The 21816-nt window shown below is 41.0% G+C and overlaps 1 protein-coding gene across 1 annotated transcript in view; it reads left to right on the top strand.

Moving 5' to 3' along the window:
• LOC105381757 (putative U5 small nuclear ribonucleoprotein 200 kDa helicase) overlaps nt 1–21816 on the top strand; it is a 68774-nt gene that overhangs the window by 24022 nt on the left and 22936 nt on the right. Inside the window, exons 20-30 of the mRNA XM_048629957.1 lie at nt 181–260; nt 651–812; nt 6184–6319; nt 8414–8645; nt 11197–11374; nt 13069–13175; nt 13672–13768; nt 14418–14545; nt 14933–15114; nt 18946–19126; nt 19969–20063. Of these exons, the coding sequence (XP_048485914.1) occupies nt 181–260; nt 651–812; nt 6184–6319; nt 8414–8645; nt 11197–11374; nt 13069–13175; nt 13672–13768; nt 14418–14545; nt 14933–15114; nt 18946–19126; nt 19969–20063 (1578 nt within the window). The remainder of the gene's footprint in view (nt 1–180; nt 261–650; nt 813–6183; nt 6320–8413; nt 8646–11196; nt 11375–13068; nt 13176–13671; nt 13769–14417; nt 14546–14932; nt 15115–18945; nt 19127–19968; nt 20064–21816) is intronic.

The following is a 21816-nucleotide window of genomic DNA, read 5'->3' as shown; positions in this document are numbered from 1 at the left end:
TTTGCCAACTCATTTTGTCATCTATAGATAAGGTTAAGTATGTGTAAGTATATGGTATGTGTAACATTTTGGGCGCGCCAAAATGGCAGGACCAAGTCTCGTTTTACATTTTGACATAATTTAACATACAAAAACAACTGGGTCATAAACAAATTATAATCACTATCTATACCTTTCCAGATGGACGGAGCTGGGCGCACTCGATGTCCTGCAGATGTTGGGTCGAGCCGGACGACCGCAGTACGACACTAAGGGAATAGGTAGGTCTATTAAATATTATTTAAAAGAAAGCGGAAGCGTAGGGCCTATAACACAACACGATTCTTATCACCTTCCCTAAGAAAGAAAGAAAGAAATAAAAACTTTATTTGACAGTAGATAGTAGTTTACGTGTGAAATTTCTTAAAGATTGTTTTTTTTTTCAATTCAGCTTCATAAAAAGCCGAAAGGGAGTGACTCAGAGGATTGTTATGAACAGCTCTTGTTGACGACTTATTGAAATTCGTGATTTAAAAAAACGTACTGACTATAGTAAAATGGCACGAGAACTCTACAAAAGTTGTTGAAAATAACCTCCTGAGCCACCTACCCCTACCGGCTTGACATATTGCGTGTTTGAGATAATTAATTAACGTCCTTTCTCCTTCCAGGAATCCTCATAACCAACCACTCGGAGCTCCAGTACTACTTATCCCTCCTCAACCAGCAGCTGCCCATAGAGAGCCAGCTGGTGTCCCGCCTGCCGGACTGCCTCAACGCGGAGGTGGCGCTGGCCTCCGTGCAGAGCATAGCCGAGGCTGCCGCGTGGCTCGGTCAGTATACACGGCAATAGAGACACGTGTCCACCCGCAGCTGCCCATAGAGAGCCAGCTGGTGTCCCGCCTGCCGGACTGCCTCAACGCGGAGGTGGCGCTGGCCTCCGTGCAGAGCATAGCCGAGGCTGCCGCGTGGCTCGGTCAGTATACACGGCAATAGAGACACGTGTCCACCCGCAGCTGCCCATAGAGAGCCAGCTGGTGTCCCGCCTGCCGGACTGCCTCAACGCGGAGGTGGCGCTGGCCTCCGTGCAGAGCATAGCCGAGGCTGCCGCGTGGCTCGGTCAGTATACACGGCAATAGAGACACGTGTCCACCCGCAGCTGCCCATAGAGAGCCAGCTGGTGTCCCGCCTGCCGGACTGCCTCAACGCGGAGGTGGCGCTGGCCTCCGTGCAGAGCATAGCCGAGGCTGCCGCGTGGCTCGGTCAGTATACACGGCAATAGAGACACGTGTCCACCCGCAGCTGCCCATAGAGAGCCAGCTGGTGTCCCGCCTGCCGGACTGCCTCAACGCGGAGGTGGCGCTGGCCTCCGTACAGAGCATAGCCGAGGCTGCCGCGTGGCTCGGTCAGTATACACGGCAATAGAGACACGTGTCCACCCGCAGCTGCAGTACTACCTGTCCCTCAAGAGTCCATCACGTGGCTCGGTGTAAATTGCCCTAGAGCCTAGAGTGGCCATTATATCCGAACAGATAACGATTGTCCGGCTCGAAGGACCAATATACAGAGCGGTCTGTATGTCTCACACTCTATAGTAATAAATTGACAGTTAAGGGAAGGGGGGATGTCAATTATTGAATACTCAACCCATAAGTTAAACGGTCTCCCAAAGGTTGAGATCGTGAAGAGATCACTTTTAACCAATACGGCCTATTAAGCAACAGGAGACAGGCCTCAGACAACGGGAGAGCATCATAGCGTTGATATAAAGATTGATTCAGTTCACTGCTCTCTCGGCTCAAAACTATTAAAGGACAAGACATTTAAGAATGAATTTAAATTGGTACATCAGAATATTCAGAGTCTTTCTTCTAAATTGTTAGAAATAGAACTATTTTCGGAAAAATTTAACATTGATTGTTTATGTATCACAGAACATTGGTTAGATGAGAATAAAATGATGTTCCAATTGAAAAATTACAAACTTATAAGCTGTTTTAACAGAAAGTGCAACGAGCATGGCGGGTCACTTATATTTCTTAAAGAAAATTGTAAATGTAAAGAACGAAAGGACATAGTTGCTCTTTCTGTTAAACACCATATAGAAATTTCATGTGCAGAGCTAAACAAGTATATAATAGTATGTACCTACAGGCCACCTACTGGTGATTTCATTACCTTTGAGACTGTCATGGAGGATGTTCTAAGGTTAGCTTCCAATAGTAAAAAGGAAGTAATAGTGTGTGGTGACTTTAATGTTGACCTATTAGGTGACTCTCCTAATAGGTCGAAATTACTGTTACTTTTTAAATCATTTAATCTTTTTAATGTCTTTCTGGAACCAACTAGAATTACATCCACGTCGGCCACTTGTCTAGATAACATATTCTGTAACTGTGAGTTTAAAGACAGTAGTATGATAAATTGTCTGAGGTCAGACCACAGTGGGCTGACCATTACCTTAGTAAACACTGACAAGACAAATAAAACTAAGGTGAGACGCAGACCGATTACTACAAAGAAAATTGACAATTACTTGAAGAAACTAGACGAAAAACTTCCGAAGGTTAAAGTAGATTGCAATTCTAATGAGATGTATACTAACTTATTTAAGATAATAGCTGATGAGTTTGAGAGTAATTTTGAAACGAAGGAAGTTTTGATAGACAATAAAATTAAATTTTGTGACTGGGCTACTGGACTGGCTAGATGGTATTCGCAAAAGCAGGGCGACATTATATGATCTGTATGAGATGAAAACATTCATACTCCGCCCTGACTTTCAATCTTATGTGAAGAAATATAGCAAAATGTACAAATGTGTCTGTCACTGTGCGAAGACAATTTTTATTAATAACAAGATTAAAGACTCGGCTAACAAATCTAAGGCCATTTGGAATATTATTAATAACGAAACGGGGAAGAATCGAACACGCGAGACTAATTTATCTTTAAAGGTAGGCAATGACATAATAACATCAAATGACGAGGTGGCGAGAGTCTTTGAAGAGTTTTTTACGAACATTCCTTTAGAGACTACTTGCAACCTAGATTCTTCAGCTACATTAGCTGAAACCCTGATGAAGGAGAACGCACCTTCAACCGATAAGGAATTTAAATTCAGATATATTAATACATTAACTATTATAAAAACATTTAAGTCCTTAAATATGAAGAAAACTGAAGACTTGTGGGGAATGTCAGTTAAATTTGTTCTTTCTATTATTAATAAAATCGCCCCAATTTTGGCTAACATTTTTAATAAATGTATCGCTGAAGGTGTGTTCCCAGATCTTATGAAATTGAGTAAAATTATACCTCTGTTCAAGAGTGGGGATATGGAGGACCCTGCAAATTTCAGACCTGTCTCGGTTCTTCCAGTTTTGAGTAAAATATTTGAGAGGGTCATACTCAATCAGATGCTTTTGCATTTCAATGAAGCTCGATTGTTTCATAGCCAGCAGTATGGTTTTACAAAAGGCAAATCAACAACCGATGCCGGTACTGCGTTAATTAAGCACATATTTGACGCCTGGGAAGACCATCACGATGCTATTGGAGTCTTCTGTGATCTGTCGAAGGCGTTTGATTGTGTAGACCATCAGACTTTAATTTCGAAACTGAGATACTATGGAATAGGAGGAAAGGCTTTAGATTTGATAGCTTCATATTTAGACAAGAGGCAACAAAGGGTCGATATTAACAATACTAAATCACAGGGGGCTCATGTAAAGATAGGCGTCCCTCAAGGATCTATTCTAGGACCATTTTTATTCCTCATTTATATTAATGACTTGCCTTTTATGGTTGAAAAATTGACCAATATAGTTTTATTTGCTGACGATACTTCTTTGCTTTTTAAAGTTAAAAGAAGTGAAAATATTTTTTATGAAATTAATTCTATTCTATCTGACATACACGATTGGTTTACCGTAAATAATCTTTTATTGAATTCTAAGAAAACGAAATGTATTAAATTTACACTGCCGAATGTTAGACAATGCGATACTAACATTATTCTAGATGGGAATAAATTGGACCTAGTTAATGATACTGTCTTTCTTGGTATGACTATAGATTCAAAGTTGCAGTGGGGACCTCACATTGCCAAATTGGCTGGAAGGTTGAGCTCCGCAGCTTTTGCTGTACGGAAAATTAGACAGCTGACCGACGTTGAAACCGCCAGATTAGTTTACTTTAGTTATTTCCACAGCTTATTGTCGTATGGCATTTTGCTTTGGGGTAGAGCCGCTGATATTGAAACTATATTTGTATTACAGAAAAGAGCCATCCGCTCTATATACAAACTTGGTTCCAGGGATTCATTGAGAGAACTATTTAAAGAAATTAACATCCTTACAGTTCCATGTCAGTTCATTTTTGCCAATTTAATGTATGTACGAAAGAATATTTCAACTTTTGATACAATTGGCAGAAATCATGACATTAATACTAGGAACAAGCATAAGCTGGCTTTTCCAGCGATGCGTCTGGCGAAAGTTAATAAATCGTTTTTAGGGTACTGTATTAGATTTTATAATAAGCTTCCAACAGAAGTTGCACAAATGCCAGAGAATAAGTTTAAGTGTTACATTAAAGAGAAACTCAGTAAAAAAGCTTATTATAAAATTGATGATTACTTAGAGGACGTTAATGCATGGCTGTGATAAGTAGTTAGCTCTGCTCATATTATTATAATAATAATTATTAAGCTTATATGTATTGTATACCAACTAGTTTTAACCTTTAACTGCCGACGTGGCCTAAACGCGCCACTAACAACGAGGTTACGTCTGAGAGACGTAGATATTTGAAAAATCATTTAAAAATAAAGTATTAGTTTTATTTAATTTATAACCACCCATAAAAATACTATAGTTAAATGGCTTATAATATATGGATAGTCAATAAAACAATGAGTTAATTTAACAAGAAATCAGCCTGTATTGATGAGACCCCAAGTTTTATTTGAACATTTTTAGGAACTTTTATTAGACATATATATATATTTTATTTATACACATATCAGTAGATTTTTTTTATAATTTTACTCTTTTATAACTAATAAAGTAAAATAAAAAAGAATCAGCACAAAAACTTAACGAATTAAAAAACTGACACTCAATCAAGTTAGCATATTTATGGCTTGCAGCTATTGCATATTTGTAGGCAAAATGTAAGGCACATATGAGTTTCTTCCAGAGACAACATGATTTGAACATCATGCTCAAGTCTTCCGAATACCCACCTATTCTTGAGCTTATGCTCGGGCAGGAGGCGGTGAGGGCATATCTGTAGGACCAATAACTGGTTCAATGGAACAACGTAGTTCTCGCGGTGGTCTGATATTTCATCGCCTCGCATGTCCTGTCTCTTTTCTCTCAGTTTCCTATGATTATCAATTGCTTGATTTTTATAATCACTAGGTAGTGTCCTCTTTTTTGACCCTGAACTACCACTTTCAGACATTCCGTAGGAAAAAAAACATATGTTAATTACGATGTGACGACCTCAAGTCACTAAGGTAGTACATGCATTTACAACGTGGTGACGACCAAGAGACGTATCAAGTTTGGAACATAAACACCGTACTTACGTCTGTGAGACGTCTCGAGCTCCGCATAAAGCACCTGTGCACGCGCCGTGAGCGGGACGCCTACAGCAAGTAGAACACGCGGGGGGAGGAGGGTACTGAGCCGCGGGACCTTGGTAACGCTTCGGGTGAAAAAATATTGTCAAAATAAAAACGAGGCCGTCTGTGAGACGGGTAGGTCGGCAGTTAAAGGTTAAGTCTTTTTTTGAAAAGATGGCTCAGGAGTTTCTTGCCTCCGTTCTTCTCCTTAGACAGAAAGAGCCCCCCCTTATCCGAACGGAGAGTAATTTGTAAAAATTGACGTTCATCAGAAAATTTTATATTTGTACGATGAATAAAAAATTTTGACTTTGACTTTGACTTAAGTAATTTTTCTTTGAATAAAATTGTTATTTTTTGTATTTTGCAAAATCAATCAACTAGTAAACTTAACCCTTTGCATCGAAATATCCTTCCACCCTAAGGTTGTCTTGACAAAATCGCTTTGAGCGATAAGACCGCCAGTTTTGAACCTATGTATCATTATTTAAGTTATGTAAGTTATTTCATATGTGTGTACAAATATAGAATCTTCTATCTATTCTACTCTAACCTCCAACCCACCTCCGCAGGCTACACATACCTCTACATCCGCATGCTCCGGCAGCCGGCACTCTACGGGATCTCGCCCCAGCAGATGCAAGACGATCCCTTGCTGGAGTCCCATAGAGCCGACCTGGTCCACACTGCTGCTGTTATGCTGGACAAGTGAGTGCCACTTTTGTTTGTTGTTTCGACGGTCGAATGGCGTAGTGGTTAGTGGCCCTGACTGCTATGCCGAAGGTCCCGGGTTCGATTCCCGGCTGGGGCAGATATTTGTTTAAAGACAGATATTTGTACTCAGGTCTTGGGTGTTGATATTTATATTTAGTATCTATCTATCTATGTATTTGTGTAGATATATCAGCTGTCCGACACCCATAACACAGGTTCTGCCTAGCTTGGGGTCGGATGGCCGTGTGTGAGATGTCCCCACATATTTATTTTGTTTTCAATACTATAAAGTCACGAACAAAGTTTCTATGGAAAAGCTAGTTTTTGTACTGGAGGATCCCCTTCTAGAGTCTCATAGGACCGACCTGGTCCACACTGCTGCTGTAATAATGGACAAGTGAGTACATGTGGAGATAACTCACACACGGCCATCTGATCTCTAGATAGGTAACCCTTGCTGGAGTCCCATAGAGCCGACCTGGTCCACACTGCTGCTGTTATGCTGGACAAGTGAGTAATGACCTTAAAAACCCCAGACATTCCACACTAAAAGTAGCATAACTTTTGAACGGTTTAGCTGTTTGTGAGCTAGGCTACCACAGACGGACACACACACACACACACACATTGGATAGGTATATAGTATACTTCAGACGCCAAGCTAGGCACCCCTTACTGGAGTCTCATAGGGCCGACCTCGTCCATACTACGTCGTCATGTATGCCGTCATGCTGGACAAGTGAGTGTATCATTTATGTGGCTCGGCTGTGTAGAGTTTATGGTATTGTGGTTTAAATTGCTTTGCCACGCTTCGCTCGGTTTTACTATTATTTATTGTAAGATTAAATTTAGGTTATATAGCCTTGCTGCGCTCGGCTCCCCAGTTTCATAGGCAGTTGGTGGTTAAAGTGGTTTAGCCTCGCTTCGCTCAGCTCTACGGGTTTTCAGATAGTCATTTAAGTAGTTCTACACAGATAGATACATATTAACCCCCAAGTCTATATACATTGTGATGTATTGCTACGTAGGGTAACTCATAATGGACAACATTTCATTTTCTCTACCCTATATTTTTATTAGTTATTCGGAAAGTTTATAAAAAATTAGTGGACCCGTATTTTTTTATTTTGTATATACATAAATTTTTGCATGTTATTTTTAACTTTAAAGTTAATTATTTTAAAACCGGAAGTGACGTCACATATTAGGCTCAATTTTTATTTTTGTCTATTGCCTAAGTTTTGAAAAAAAACATAAATGACACTGACAAGTGACATTTAAACTTTGTTTACATGCCAACCAACAAATGGGTCATTTTCAAATGACCTTGATATTTCTAATGATGGAAAGTAGGTACTTATCATGTAAAAAAAATAAGCAGAAGCATTTTCTCAGCTGTGTAGGCGGTGGCATGCTCTGGGACATATTATATAGAGGTCATCTCTTAGTAATAAATAAAAAAAATTGTCAGAAAGTGTCAGAACAGAATGAATGAAAATGACCCAAATAAACAACAACGTCACGATAAAACGTCAACGTCAATCAAAAATGAAAGTGACAGTTACTTTGTTTTTAAATCTATAGGCTTTGATCATCAAAATGCATCGCACCTGGTGCATGACGTCATCAGCACTTTTTTACTATTTTATGATTTTCTCGAAAATGATACATCCAAAAAATACAAAAACATTTTTTTTGTGGCCTTTAGAGCTAAATCTGGAAATGGTTTTCGATTTATAGCAGCTTTAGTTTTTTGAAATGTTGTCCATTACTATTTGCGAATGTATTGTGCGGTATGTGTGAATAAACCAGTCTCGCTTAACCTGTGTTTCTACACATTGTGTCCTGGCTCCCTAACTAGGATACCCTGTACTATGGGTAGCCAGGTTTTTTACTCGGAAAGTACTTACAAACATTTAGGTACTTAAATTTATATACATTATTACTGACAATGTTACAATTTAATATAATATGTTTCTGTAACCTCCTTCACTTGTGAAGGGCAATAACTGTTTTTTTTCCTATAAGATATTAAGGCGTCTCACTATATTATTAATCACTTTACTAACCCCTCAACCTTCTCCCCAGGGCCGGCCTAATAAAATACGAGCGTAAATCCGGCCACTTCCAGCCCACGGAGCTGGGCCGCATCGCGTCCCACTACTACTGCACGCACGAGACCGTGCAGACGTACAACCAGCTGCTGAAGCCCACGCTCACGGAGATAGAGCTGCTGCGAGTGTTCTCTCTGAGCTCCGAGTTCACGAACATCGCCGTGAGAGATGAAGACAAGCTGGAGCTGCACAAGCTAATGGAACGGGTAAGTTTAAAATATTGTTCATATCGCAATTCGCCATAAATACGGCGCTGTGATTGGTGGTAATCGCGCAATTATCGTCTGTTACACAGGTTTGTTATCGACGTAAATAAACGTCGCTATATAGTGATTCGACATAAATACTGTAATTGGTAGAACACACATTGAAGTTGTTTACGTTGTTTACGACGTCGATAAGAAACCCATGTAGCGGCCGCACCGTGGTAGATGCATAATCCAAGCATTCCTATTCCTATGCATCCGACAAGTAACCCTGCCATAAAGGAAAGAAATCCGAGCGAAGCGAGGCATTACGTATCATAATTATTAATATCAATGAAAAAAATAATACGGGAAAAGTCCCGTTTAAGAAGTGGAAAGCCGAGTGAAACGAGGCAAAACAACCTAAACCATCAATCCAAAACCTAGAGAGCCGAGCGGAGCGAGGCAAAACTACTGAAGCCAACATCCGAAAACCTGAAGAGCCGAGCGAAGCGAGGCTAACGCACAATAAACAGCAAGTGCCTATGTAACTGCAAAGCCAAGCGAAGCGAGGCAAAACAACCTAAACTATTATTCCGAGACCTAGAGTGCAGCCGAGCGAAGCGAGGCTAAACTACTTTAATCACCAACTGCCTGTTTAACTGGAGAGCCGAGCGCAGCGAGGCAAAACAATCCAAGGCATCATACCACGAACCTTGGAGAGCCGAGCGCAGCGAGGCAAAACAATCCAAGCCATCGTACCACAAATCTTGGAGAGCCGAGCGCAGAGCGCAGCGAGGCAAAACGATTCAAAACACTATACCACAATCACTGAAGAGCCGAGCGCAGCGAGGCAATACAACTTAAGTATTACCTTACCGTAAAAGTGGAGCCGAGCGAAGCGAGGCAAAACAATGTAAACTATCGGTTTATAGTTCTAATTATGGATTAAATTGAAGTAAAACATAGTTCCGTAAAAAGTAGTCTTAAACAGCAAACACGCAAGAAATTTATGAATTTAAAAAACCTGTGTATTTCGTTGCTATGAAAAAGTATCTCTGAGGGACAGAGTAAACTTATAATCGAGACGCTAGAAAAACGCGCGAATGGAAGTGCCTCAGATTTATGACGTATTAAAGAACCCAATATTTGTAAACAAAACGATGTCGGCTCGATACTAGGTAAAGTTTACGAAGCCAAAAAATGTCCATATAGATCAGTTTCCTTACCGTATTTGTGTGAGACAATCCGTAAAAGGAACCAATTTTTTTTAGTACGAGTACGGGATGGAGTAGTGGTAAATGGTCAAAATTTTGGATGCGTCTTTAACTTGAACACCAGAATGATGAAACATATATCATTTATATTCAGTTTTTTTTTTCTGTAAAGCCAAGTGCCAGATAGATCCGTTGTAGGTATTATTATGCTATTATGCTTCCACATCTACGTTTTTTTATACCATTATTCATACTGAAATAAGTTTTCAAGGCGATACTAAATACCACAAATATGTGATGCGTAATCTTCAAATCACTACCCATATCTCATTATAATTCATACTGTAAGCGGTATCTCACCTTAAACCAAATCTTCAGTACCCATGTCATAGTGAAATTCATACTGAAAACAGTTTTTAATGCAAAACAAAACGCAAGTAAGAATTGCTACGGTTTATTCAAGTCAACACCCTGCTGAAACCGTAATTCATACTGAAAACTTTATCCCACCTGAAACATAATCATCAAGAACCCCTTTTATAAAGAAATTCATAGTGAAAACAGTTTTAAGGCCTTACAGAACGCAAGAAAGATTTGCTACAGTATGTTCAAGTCAATATCCTTTTGAAACCAATATTCATACTGAAAACGTGTAACTACCTAAAACAGTGGAAGTGGAAGAGTCGGGAGGGGTCGCCCTAGACGGACGTATGTCGACCAGATTGGCGACATACTGAAAAAGGGCCAATTTAAGAGTACCCGTAACCGACGAGCATGTATGCGCAGATGTATGAATGTGGAAGAAACGAAAGAGGTGTGTCAGAATCGTGCCCAGTGGAAATCCGTAATCTCTGCCTACCCCCCTGGGATACGGGCGTGAGCGTGTGTGTATGTATGTATATGTACCTAAAACAAAATCATCAGTACCCCTTTAATAAAGACTTTCATAGTGAAAACAGTTTTTAAAGCGTAACAAAACGCAAGAAAGATTTGCTACGATATGTTCAAGTCAATACCCTGCTGAAACCGAACCGAAATCATCAAAGCCCCGCGCGGCTGCTTGCAGCCCGCGCCACAACGCGACCTCTAGTTATTATAATATATAAAGCTGGATTACCACTGACTGACTGACTGACATAGTAGTTCTCCCAGAAGGAGCCATTTTTTCAGTTTAGATACTAAGGTGGTAAGTACAAAGGTGCCATTCGAGTGAGCCGATTGTAATCACTTCATATAATGTAATAGAATAAGCTGAAACCTAACTTTGACCTTAAATCTTGCACCTAAAAATAACGCTGGCCCTAAAATGAATTAAAAAAAAAACAATATAAATGATTCAAAAATTTCTTCCTCAGGTGCCAATCCCGATCAAAGAGAGCATAGAAGAGCCATCGGCGAAAATCAACGTCCTACTTCAAGCATACATCTCACAACTGAAGCTAGAAGGGTTTGCGCTGATGGCCGACATGGTGTATGTCACTCAGTCAGCCAGTCGCCTGCTGCGCGCCATATTCGAGATCGTGCTGTATAGAGGTGAGCTACAGGGTGCTCTACAGTAGCTACAGGGTGTTACAGCGATGATGGATGAAGTTGTAGTAGTTTAAAAGCTGATGAAAGGGTTTTTGTTGTTGTAAAAAACGGTTTTGGATCCTTCGAGCCGGATTTACAAATTAAAATGCCGTTTATATTGTTTTTCAAGTATAAGTAAGTCTCTTTATAGTACAATGCCCTATCATCAGCTACTACAAGCATACATCTCACAACTGAAGCTAGAAGGGTTTGCTCTGATGGCCGACATGGTGTATGTCACGCAGTCGGCCAGTCGCCTGCTGCGCGCCATATTCGAGATCGTGTTGTATAGAGGTGAGCTACAGGGTGCTCTACAGTAGCTACAGGGTGTCCCAGGGATGCTAGATGAAGTTGGAGTAGTTTAATAGCTGAGGAGAGGGTTTTTTCTTAAAAACCTTCGGATTTACTCATTAAAATGCCGTTTCTAATGTTTTTACTGAAGTAAAAAAAGTAAGTCTCTTTATAGTAGAACTAGCTGTTCCCGCGCGCTTCGCCTTAAAAAGTTTTCCCGTGGGAATTCCGGGATAAAAAGTAGCCTATGTTCTTTCCCATGGTCTAGCTAGACCATATGTATACCAAATTTCATTCAAATCCGTTCAGTAGTTTTGGCGTGAAAGAGTAACAGACAGACAGACAGACAGATACAGTTACTTTCGCATTTATAATATTAGTTAGGATTACATCTCACAACTGAAGTTAGAAGGCTTCGCTCTGATGGCCGACATGGTGTATGTCACGCAGTCGGCCAGTCGCCTGCTGCGCGCCATATTCGAGATCGTGCTGTATAGAGGTGAGCTACAGGGTGCTGCAGCGGTGTGACATTAGCTACAGGGTGTCAGAATAGTAGCTTTATTATTGAGGATTAGCAATTTTATTAAGAAACTCCTTATTTTAGTTCATCTCTAAATTTTGGTCCTTCGAGCCGGATTTGAAACCAGTTAGTTACTTAAAATGCAGTTTGTATAGTTTTTTACTGAAAGTAAAGCTTCCTTTTAGTAAAATATCTATCTTAAGAAGTATTTAAACCTCTATTTATGGGGTGCTCCAGCAGTGGCACAGTAGCTACAGGGTGTCCCAGCAATGCTAGATGATGTTGGAATAGTTTATTTGTTGAGGAGAGGGTTTTTTCTTAAAAACCTCCGGATTTACTAATTAAAATGCCGTTTCTATTGTTTTTACTGAAGTAAAAGTAAGTCTCTTTATAGTAGAATTACATCTCGCAACTGAAGTTAGAAGGGTTTGCTCTCATGGCGGACATGGTGTATGTCACGCAGTCGGCCAGTCGCCTGCTGCGCGCCATATTCGAGATCGTGCTGTATAGAGGTGAGCTACAGGGTGCTCCAGTGGTGTGACATTAGCTACAGGGTGTCAGAATAGTAGCTTTAATATTGAGGATTAGCAATTTTATTAAGAAACTCCTTATTTTAGGTCATCTCTAAATTTTGGTCCTTCGAGCATGATTTGAAACCAGTTAGTTACTTAAAATGCAGTTGGTATAGTTTTTAACTAAAAGTAATTATCTCCATAGAATCCTTGTTGGCCACGTGACTTTTTACTAGGGAAATAGACTCAAGTTGCAGAACAGAAGTTGTTGAGTTAGCGTGCCAGTTGCTTTAACCTCTTTGTTATAAACATTAACAATATTTCTTCGTCCACAGGCTGGGCCCAGTTGGTGGACAAGACGCTAGCGCTATGCAAGATGGTGGACCGCCGCATGTGGCAGTCCATGTCGCCGCTCCGCCAGTTTAGGAAGATACCGGAGGAGGTACGCTATATTACAGCAACATTATTGGCTAATATTCGTCAGAGGACTAAGATTACCGATATTGCTGTCAAAATGTGCAAGCTGAAGTGGCAGTGGGCTGGTCATATCTGCCGAAGAACCGGTAACCGTTGGGGTAGACGAGTTCTCGAGTGGAGACAGAGAGACGAGTCCAGCAGTGGATGATTATTAGCTGATGATGATGATGAGAAAGGCCTTTACCAAGGAGTCTTGTTCAGTCGACAGCAGCCCATTGGACGGAGCCCTGTACCAAAGCCTGCTACTGTATGCGATCTATAGCTTTCCGCATCCAATACCTTATTCATACTTCAAAAAGTGTACCTACGCCCTGAAACGGCTAACATTTTAAGGTGGTCTATCATTCGTCCTAGATGTATGGAAACCGTTATACTATTTGTTTTTGTTTTATTTGTGTTTAAATTGTATTTTTGTATCTCTGTAAATAAATGTGATTTATTTATTTCTTTCTTTCATTCAGGTCATAAAGAAGCTCGAAAAGAAGAACTTCCCGTGGGAGAAGCTGTACGACCTCGGCCCTAACGAGATCGGCGAGCTGGTGCGCGCGCCCAAACTAGGTTTGTCGGAAGATATTACTTTTAGTGATAAGGCCGCCGATTGTACAGTTAGCTGCAGAAGTAGCTGTAGACTTTTGTACCTTGTTGACAAACTCACAAACTGCCTATTCAAACATTCATTTATTATGTAGGTAGTTTGATAAGGTACAAAAGTGTATACTTAGCTATTTATCCTCCTGACCGCATAGTGACTAAATGTAGGACATAAAGTGAATCAAAATTCCTGCGTCTGAAATTTCTACTAAAAGTCAGGTTAAGCAGCTGATTGTACTATTTATTTTGTTTCTATGTTTGTGAAACTTTTTCTGTTTGTGTGCAATAAACAGTATTTTATCTTATCTAGGCAACCAATAGAAAATTGTTAAATAATGCTAGGGGAGGGTTGGCCTTTACCCAGCAGTGGTAAAATAAATAGGCTATTAAAAAAACGCTATTCCTTTAGAATTCTTTAGTACACTTGTCCCCTCTTTGATCATAAATATCCTTCCACCCTAAGGATGTCTTGAAAAAATCGCTTTAAGCGAAAAGACCGGCATTTTTGTACATATGTGTTAGTATTTCAGTTATGTAAGTTAATTTCATGTGTGTGTACAAATAAAGAGTATTCTATCTATTTATCTATCTAAAGTTATATTCTGTTCTATTCTAGGCAAGACGATCCACCGCTATGTGGCAGCCTTCCCGCGGCTCGCCTTAAGTGCGCACGCGCAGCCCGTGACGCGCGCCTCGCTGAGACTCACGCTGACGATCACGCCCAGCTTCCAGTGGGATGAGAAGGTATGCTTCTTATGTATATGAAAGTAGTACATATAGCCTCCTCTTTTAGGAGACTAAAATCTATTGTCACACATGTAAAGGCGGGTAAATGGTAAACCGTTATGAATAAAATCTAATTAGCTCCATATTTACGTTTATCTCTCAAAATCCGCTTTTACACATTTCGCACAGGTCAAATTACTTTTTTAAAGGATACTACGTAAAAAAGGTTTCTACGTAACGACGCGACGGCATTAAACTAACGTATTTTCCATTATCTGTTTAAATAGCTATGCAAGTGAAAATGCAATATATAGTAGAGATCGTGCTTACTTATGATTACGTTCGTCCCAACTCCGAAAATGTCCATATTAATTCTAAACCAACTCCACCCCATTCCACCCTCAGATCCACGGCCAATCAGAAGCGTTCTGGGTGCTCTGCGAGGACGTCGACTCCGAGGTCATCCTGCACCACGAGATGTTCCTGCTGAAGAGCAAGTACTGCGAGCAAGAGCATACTGTGACGATCTACGTGCCGCTGTTCGAGCCGCCGCCGCCGCAGTACTTCCTGAGGATCGTGTCTGACAGGTATTGCACTCGTGTTGCTACTCACATCGTGTCAGACAGGTATTGCACTCGTGTTGCTACTCACATCTAGCACCACGAGATGTTCCTGCTGAAGAGCAAGTACTGCGAGCAGGAACATACTGTGACGATCTACGTGCCGCTGTTCGAGCCGCCGCCGCCGCAGTACTTCCTCAGGATCGTGTCTGACAGGTATTGCACTCGTGCTTTTAAATAGTGAAAATACAGTGTTGTTCGTTTCACTCTATAGAACATAAACATCCTTATTATAAAACATTCATTAAACATAGTTCGGAACTCTCTTTCGTATTCCTGTAAAGGGGAGAGGGGGACTCTCCCCTTTACAATATACTATAACGACTTATCACAGAACACATCGTATGCCGAAACGTCTCGCCCCATTCCAAAAGGTATTAAAAAGAAAGAAAAAAGAAAGAAAATAATATTTATTGCCGAAACATTTGCAAACATGCGGAAAGAAACACTAGTACTAATACTACTAATCCTATTTCTAAACAAAATTATTCCTATAAATACAGACTTTCGGCAAAAGGTGCCATGCTCAGCATTTGCTGCCGTAAACAGATGTTTTGTGACAGCGCTGTTTTTCAGCACGTCCCTGGGTGTTGTGTTAACTAAATAAATAGAACATTATATGTGAGTGGTGTGTGTCAGTGTGAATGTATGTTATGTATGTATGTATGTGTGTGTCTTGTGAGAATGTGTGCTTTGGTATGATTATATGTAATAATATATTATATTATGCAGACTTATTTTTTATGTTTATGCTTGTAAATTTCTTTAGACGCAGATAATTGTTTTTCTAATAATATTTTTTTCAATTTTATTTTAAAAGATAGATAGGACATAAATTCATGCAATGGTGGTGGTAAATCATTCCATATTTTTGACGCTGCATATTTGAAACTTCCTTTAAAGTTAGCTGTTTTATGTTTAGGAATCTCCATTCTACGTGATAGTTTGCTTCTGGTGAAGATATTATGTGCATTTCCCAGCCATTTTATCTTGTCATGCAGATATCGGGGTCTCCCTGTGTGAACTACCTTATAGATAAGCCCAGCGAGGTGTAACAATCTCCGTCCTTCCATTTTTAGTATTTGGTTCTCGTTTAAGTATGGAGTTATGTGAGAGCGTTTAGGTATTCCGAAGCAAAAACGAGTGCAAGCATTCTGCACCCGCTGAATAGCGCGACTAGTTTTATCGAATAGTCTCGGACCATAGACAGTATCACAGTAATTAAAAATAGATAAAACCAGAGACTCTGTAAGTATAATTCTTATGTCCTCCTTTAAAAACTTTCTGATGCCGTACAAAATCTTCAGACGAAAAAATGCAGTTCTAATTTTTGAATTTATATGCTCTTCAAAACGCATTTCCTCATCAATCAATAAGCCAAGATTTCTAGCTGTCTTGACTCTTTCGACCATTTCTTTGTTGATTTTTATACAAGGTGAATGCTCTGATATCTGTTCGCATTGTCTCTTTGTTCCTAGAATCATATATTTGGATTTTGTTGGGTTGAGTACCAAAGCATTTCTTTTAGCCCATGTGTATATCTTATCCAGGTCTTCGTTTATATGTTGCACTGCAGTGTCTGTCAAATTGTGCTTAAATGAGTGATATAGCTGCGTGTCATCTGCATATAGATGTATTTTACAGTTTGACAGGTTTGTTGGAAGATCGGCTGTGTATAGGATAAACATAAGAGGGCTGAGGATTGAACCTTGTGGGCAGCCTCGCGTGATGGATTTTAACTGCGATTCCTTGTGATTACCTTGATCATCCTCTATATCAACATATTGGCATCTTTCTGTTAGAAAAGAGTGAAACCATTCGCACGCGCTCTCAGAAATTCCGTAGTATGACATTTTGGCCAGAAGCAGTCGGGTACTGATGCAGTCGAAAGCACGAGAGAAGTCTAGAAGTACCAGAACAGAACCCTCACCCGCGTCTGATGCGGCCAAAATGTCGTCCGTTACATGAGCCAAAGATGTAGCAGTTCCGTGTTGGCTACGGAAGCCAGATTGGATATCCGGGAGAATTGATTCTCTTTCTACATATTTGGTTAGTTGTGAACAGACAACTCTCTCTATGACTTTCGATAAAACTGGTAGAATACTTATGGCGCGAAGGTCTTTATATTCTTCAACAGTCGTACACTTCGGTATCGGTTTCACCTTTGCTTGTTTCCAGGGGGATGGGAAAATACTTTGCGTTAATGAGCTATTAATGATAAAAGTTATTATTGGAAGGGTCACGTCTAGGGTCATCCTAATCATCTTTACTGTTATGGTATCGTAACCAGCTGCATTTGTTCCTATTGAGTTAAGAATTTTTTGAATTTGAGCTTGACTGAGAGTTTCCATACAGAATACTCCCGAACTATGTTTATTTTTTTCATAGAAGTTAATTAATTCAGGATTAATGTTATCGTCCCCAGGAACATCAAGAAAGAAGTTATTAATTTTATCAGGATCATTTAAGTGCTGTGGGAGACTATCTGTAATTTTATTTCCTAAAACAGATGTTTTTTTCAGGTACTTCCACATCTCTGTTGGCTTGTTTTTATTATTATTTACATAGTGTGTGAAGAATGCTTCTTTTTCCCTTTTAATAGCATTAGTTGCAAAATTTTTGAGGTCTTTATAGTACCTATAGTGGACATCTAGCTTTGTTGTATGTGCTCGATGTAGTGCCTTATCCCGTAGCGACATCATTGTCCTTACTGTGTCTGTCAGCCAAGGAGACGGGTTCTCTCTCAGTTTAATTTTACACAGTGGTGCATGCACGTCAAATAGTGAGATAAGGAGATCATTAAACCGGACAACCATTTGGTTTACATCTGTTATACTGTACACATCAGCCCAGGGCAGTACTTTTAAATCATGTTTAAATGAATCTTCATCTATATTGTGAAGGCTGCGAGTCCAGATAAAACGTGGCAAAACGGGTGGTTTTTTTATAAAGAAATCTCCTAGAACAAGACCATGGTCGCTCAGAATTGGATTGTGAAAGACATTAATCGACTTACATACATCTGGGGTGTCAGTGATTAGTAGATCCAATAATGTAGCTGTGCCATTTTTTATTCTTGTTGGTTCTCGAACTAACTGATGGAGGCCTTGTTGGCTGAGAAAAGACAATAATTCTGGGGCGGAGCCTACATTAGTTTTGAGTAGGTCTACATTAAAGTCTGTCAGAACAAAAATTACGCTACTATAGGCAAATATACTAATTGATTCGCTTAAGGCGTCGATTGCGTAACCGGGCGATAGACCGGAGTCCGGTCGGTACGCGGTTCCAACTACTACCTTCCCTACGCCGGGTACAGTCAGCTCCAGCCACATCTGCTCGAGTTCAGAGGGTGGGTGCGGCTTGATTCTAACTCGTAGTCCTCTACGAATTAAAAAGCCCACACCCCCACCGGTTCTGTCGTGTGGACGAGGAGTGTTCTTTAGAGAGTACCCCGGTACCTTGGGAGCATACCTTTCTTGTCCTTCCTTTGTCCAGGTCTCATTCAAGGCCAATATGTCAGGTTTTAGCTTAATAACAGTAGCAATTAGTTCGTCTGCGTATTATCCTTATAGTAACTTATGACAATGTAAACATCCTAATTATAACTAAGTTTAAAGCTATGTTTATGCTGTAGCTTCAAATCTATCCAATATTAATGTATACCATTGGATATCTAAAGGATCAAAGAATCAATTTCAAAAAGCTGCCATTTGGAGGTTACTTTGCTCCGCAAACATTTTAGCTTGTTTTTTAACTTCTACAGAATCCGCCCACTAAAACCCCCCTCCCCCCCCACAGATGGATCGGCTCCGAGACCCAGCTCCCCGTCTCGTTCCGTCACCTGATCCTGCCGGAGAAGAGCGCGCCGCCCACCGAGCTGCTGGACCTGCAGCCGCTGCCGCTGTCCGCCCTGAGGAACCCTAAATACGAGGCTCTGTATGCCGACTCGGTGCCCATGTTCAACCCCATGCAGACTCAGGTGGGCATCCACTATACAGGGTTTTAGAGCGGTGGTAGCTCAGTCGGGTAAGCGCCCGCTTCTCACGCAAGAGACGCGGGTTCGAATCCCGGCGCTGACATGTACCAATGAGCTCTTTTAACTTAAGTACAATGTATACCATCGCTCTTACGGTGAAGGAAAACATCGTGAGGAAACCTGCATATCTAGATCTAGCACATCTAGATATGTGAACCCATCCACCCGCAGTGGACCAGCGTGGTGGGAAAATGGTCTCTAAGCTTAGGAAGGCACTTTAGACCTCGGAGATATGCTCAAAGGTTCCACTCGAGAGAGCCAGGTGCAGGTACCTACACCCCCACAGAGAATAGAATAGAATAAATTGTTGGCGGGCAGGGTTCACAGACGTTGTCTGTGCGTTGCGTTAGGCCTGCATCGACCGAGCGACGCTCCGTCGTTCTACATATAAATATAAACGAGCTGCCCCAGATGCGTTGTGTCGCCGTCGGTCACTCCAACTTGGCCGCCATTTTGATAATGTATCTTTATTTGCACGCGTATTACATTCATCACGACCCATCACGTCTCCACTGCTGCGGCACGGGTCTCCTTACAATGAAGGAATGGTTTAGGTCTAGTCCTAGCCTAGTTTTTTATTTATTTATTATTACAATATACTTACACCACTATTACAGAAATTATTGTAATGCAGTAGTGCAGTGTAATAAACAATTTTTAAAGTGGTTTATTTCACTGCACTACTATAAAACTTAACTTATCTTTTTTCATAATACACCCAGTTACTTTTGTGAACTCATTCACTGTCAGTTATAACATTTTTAACCCTTAATTCTCCCTTACAGGTGTTCAACGCGGTGTACAATTCCGACGACAACGTGTTCGTGGGCGCGGCCGCCGGCTCCGGCAAGTCCGTCGTGGCCGAGCTCGCGCTGCTCAGGTGCGATATGTGTAGACATAGATTTGTGGATGAATGGATCGTTGCTTCTTTTAAATTCATTGATTTGGCGCTATACAGATAGAAAACTGGCTACTTACGCCGATCTGCAGATTATACTTTTGAACCGAAAAGTACAGAAAAAGCTATTGTCGATAGTAACAAGCGTTCTTTCTGTATGTACGTTCGTACTTTTTTTCAGCTTTCATCATAAATTGGAAATACCATTTAAATTTATCCATGTTACAACCTAAAATGAATCTAAAAGTGCGTTCTATGTGTGTGAATAGACGTTATGTACATACTTAAATCAAACATATCCGAAAGACGTAAAGCGTGTTATTACACGACTAATGTGCCGGATGAATGAAAAATCCCTATACAAGATTTTTGCACGAATCCTCATGATACCTTCAATCATATTATTTTATTTAAAAAAAATGTTGCGATCTAACACAAATCTCTCATTTTGTCTCCCCTCATGTAAAAATGTTCAACTTGGTCGTATGTTTGGTAGTGTATGTATGTAGTAGTGTACAACTCGGACGACAACGTCCGGGCGCGGCCGCCGGCTCCGGCAAGTCCGTCGTGGCCGAGCTCGCGCTGCTCAGGTGCGATGTGTGCAGAGATAGATTTGCGGATGAATGGATCTTTACTTCTTTTCAGGGTGTTCAAGAGTTTATGTTTCTTATGGTTGTTGAATGATAATGCAAGAACTTTTGAATATATACAGTCTTTTAATCACGTAACTTTACAATATTTGGTAATTCTGAGAAAATGCGTGCGCTTCGCTGTACAGTCGGTTAGCGTCTGCTGGCCGGCGCGCGGAGGGGCGGTGGGGCGGCGGGGCCGCGGTGCGGGAGGAGGCGGCGTCTGGGCATCGTGACGTCATTTGACCATGCGAGCAAAGTTGTGGCGTTAACAATCTGGGGGCCCTTGAAAACCACCGTTTTCAAGCTTCTCATAGACTGGCAGTGGAACCACCTTGTTAACAGCACGACGTTCGACTCCTCTTGTCGTTAAGAAGTCTGCCACTCTGCACACTCCGTCTGTGCCAGGATAGGTTTTATGAACTCGACCCAGTTTCCACAACATGGGTGGTAAGTTATTATCTTTAAGCACAACCATTGCTCCTTCACGAAGATTGCTTTCGGGAGTTCGCCATTTCGTACGGTTTTGAAGTTCAGCCAGGTATTCCTTTCGCCACCGGTCCCAGAAGTGCTGCCGTAGCTTCTCGATGTGCTCGTATCTGGTGATGTTCTTCCGTGTGATCTGAGGTGACGGCAGCGCCGTGAGGGGACGCCCGATGAGGAAGTGCCCTGGAGTGAGAGGAGAAAGGTCGCGTGGGTCAGGTGATAATGGTGTTAGGGGTCGGGAGTTGAGGACGGCTTCTATTTGAGTAAACAGCGTACTCAACTCCTCGAATGTTAAGCTAGCATTACCCATAATGCGTTTGAGGTGATGTTTAGCACTTTTAATGCCTGATTCCCAAATTCCACCAAACGTTGGTGAGTAGGGGGGGGTAAATATAAATTTAATTTCAGAGAATTCATGAGTACTTTTAAGACTGGAACGGAGAACCTTATTTAATTCATTTTTACTGCCTACAAAAGTTGTGGAATTGTCGCAGTACAATTTTTCCATTTTTCCTCTTCTTGAAATAAACCTTCGCAGAGCAAGAATGAAGGCTGCAGAGCTGAGGTCACTAACAAGTTCTAGGTGTAGGGCCTTAGTAGTGAAGCACACAAATAAGCAT

The sequence above is a fragment of the Plutella xylostella genome, chromosome 24 (assembly GCF_932276165.1).
Source record: "Plutella xylostella chromosome 24, ilPluXylo3.1, whole genome shotgun sequence".
Lineage (NCBI taxonomy): Eukaryota > Metazoa > Arthropoda > Insecta > Lepidoptera > Plutellidae > Plutella > Plutella xylostella.
This window is presented reverse-complemented; position numbering and strand designations above follow the sequence as displayed.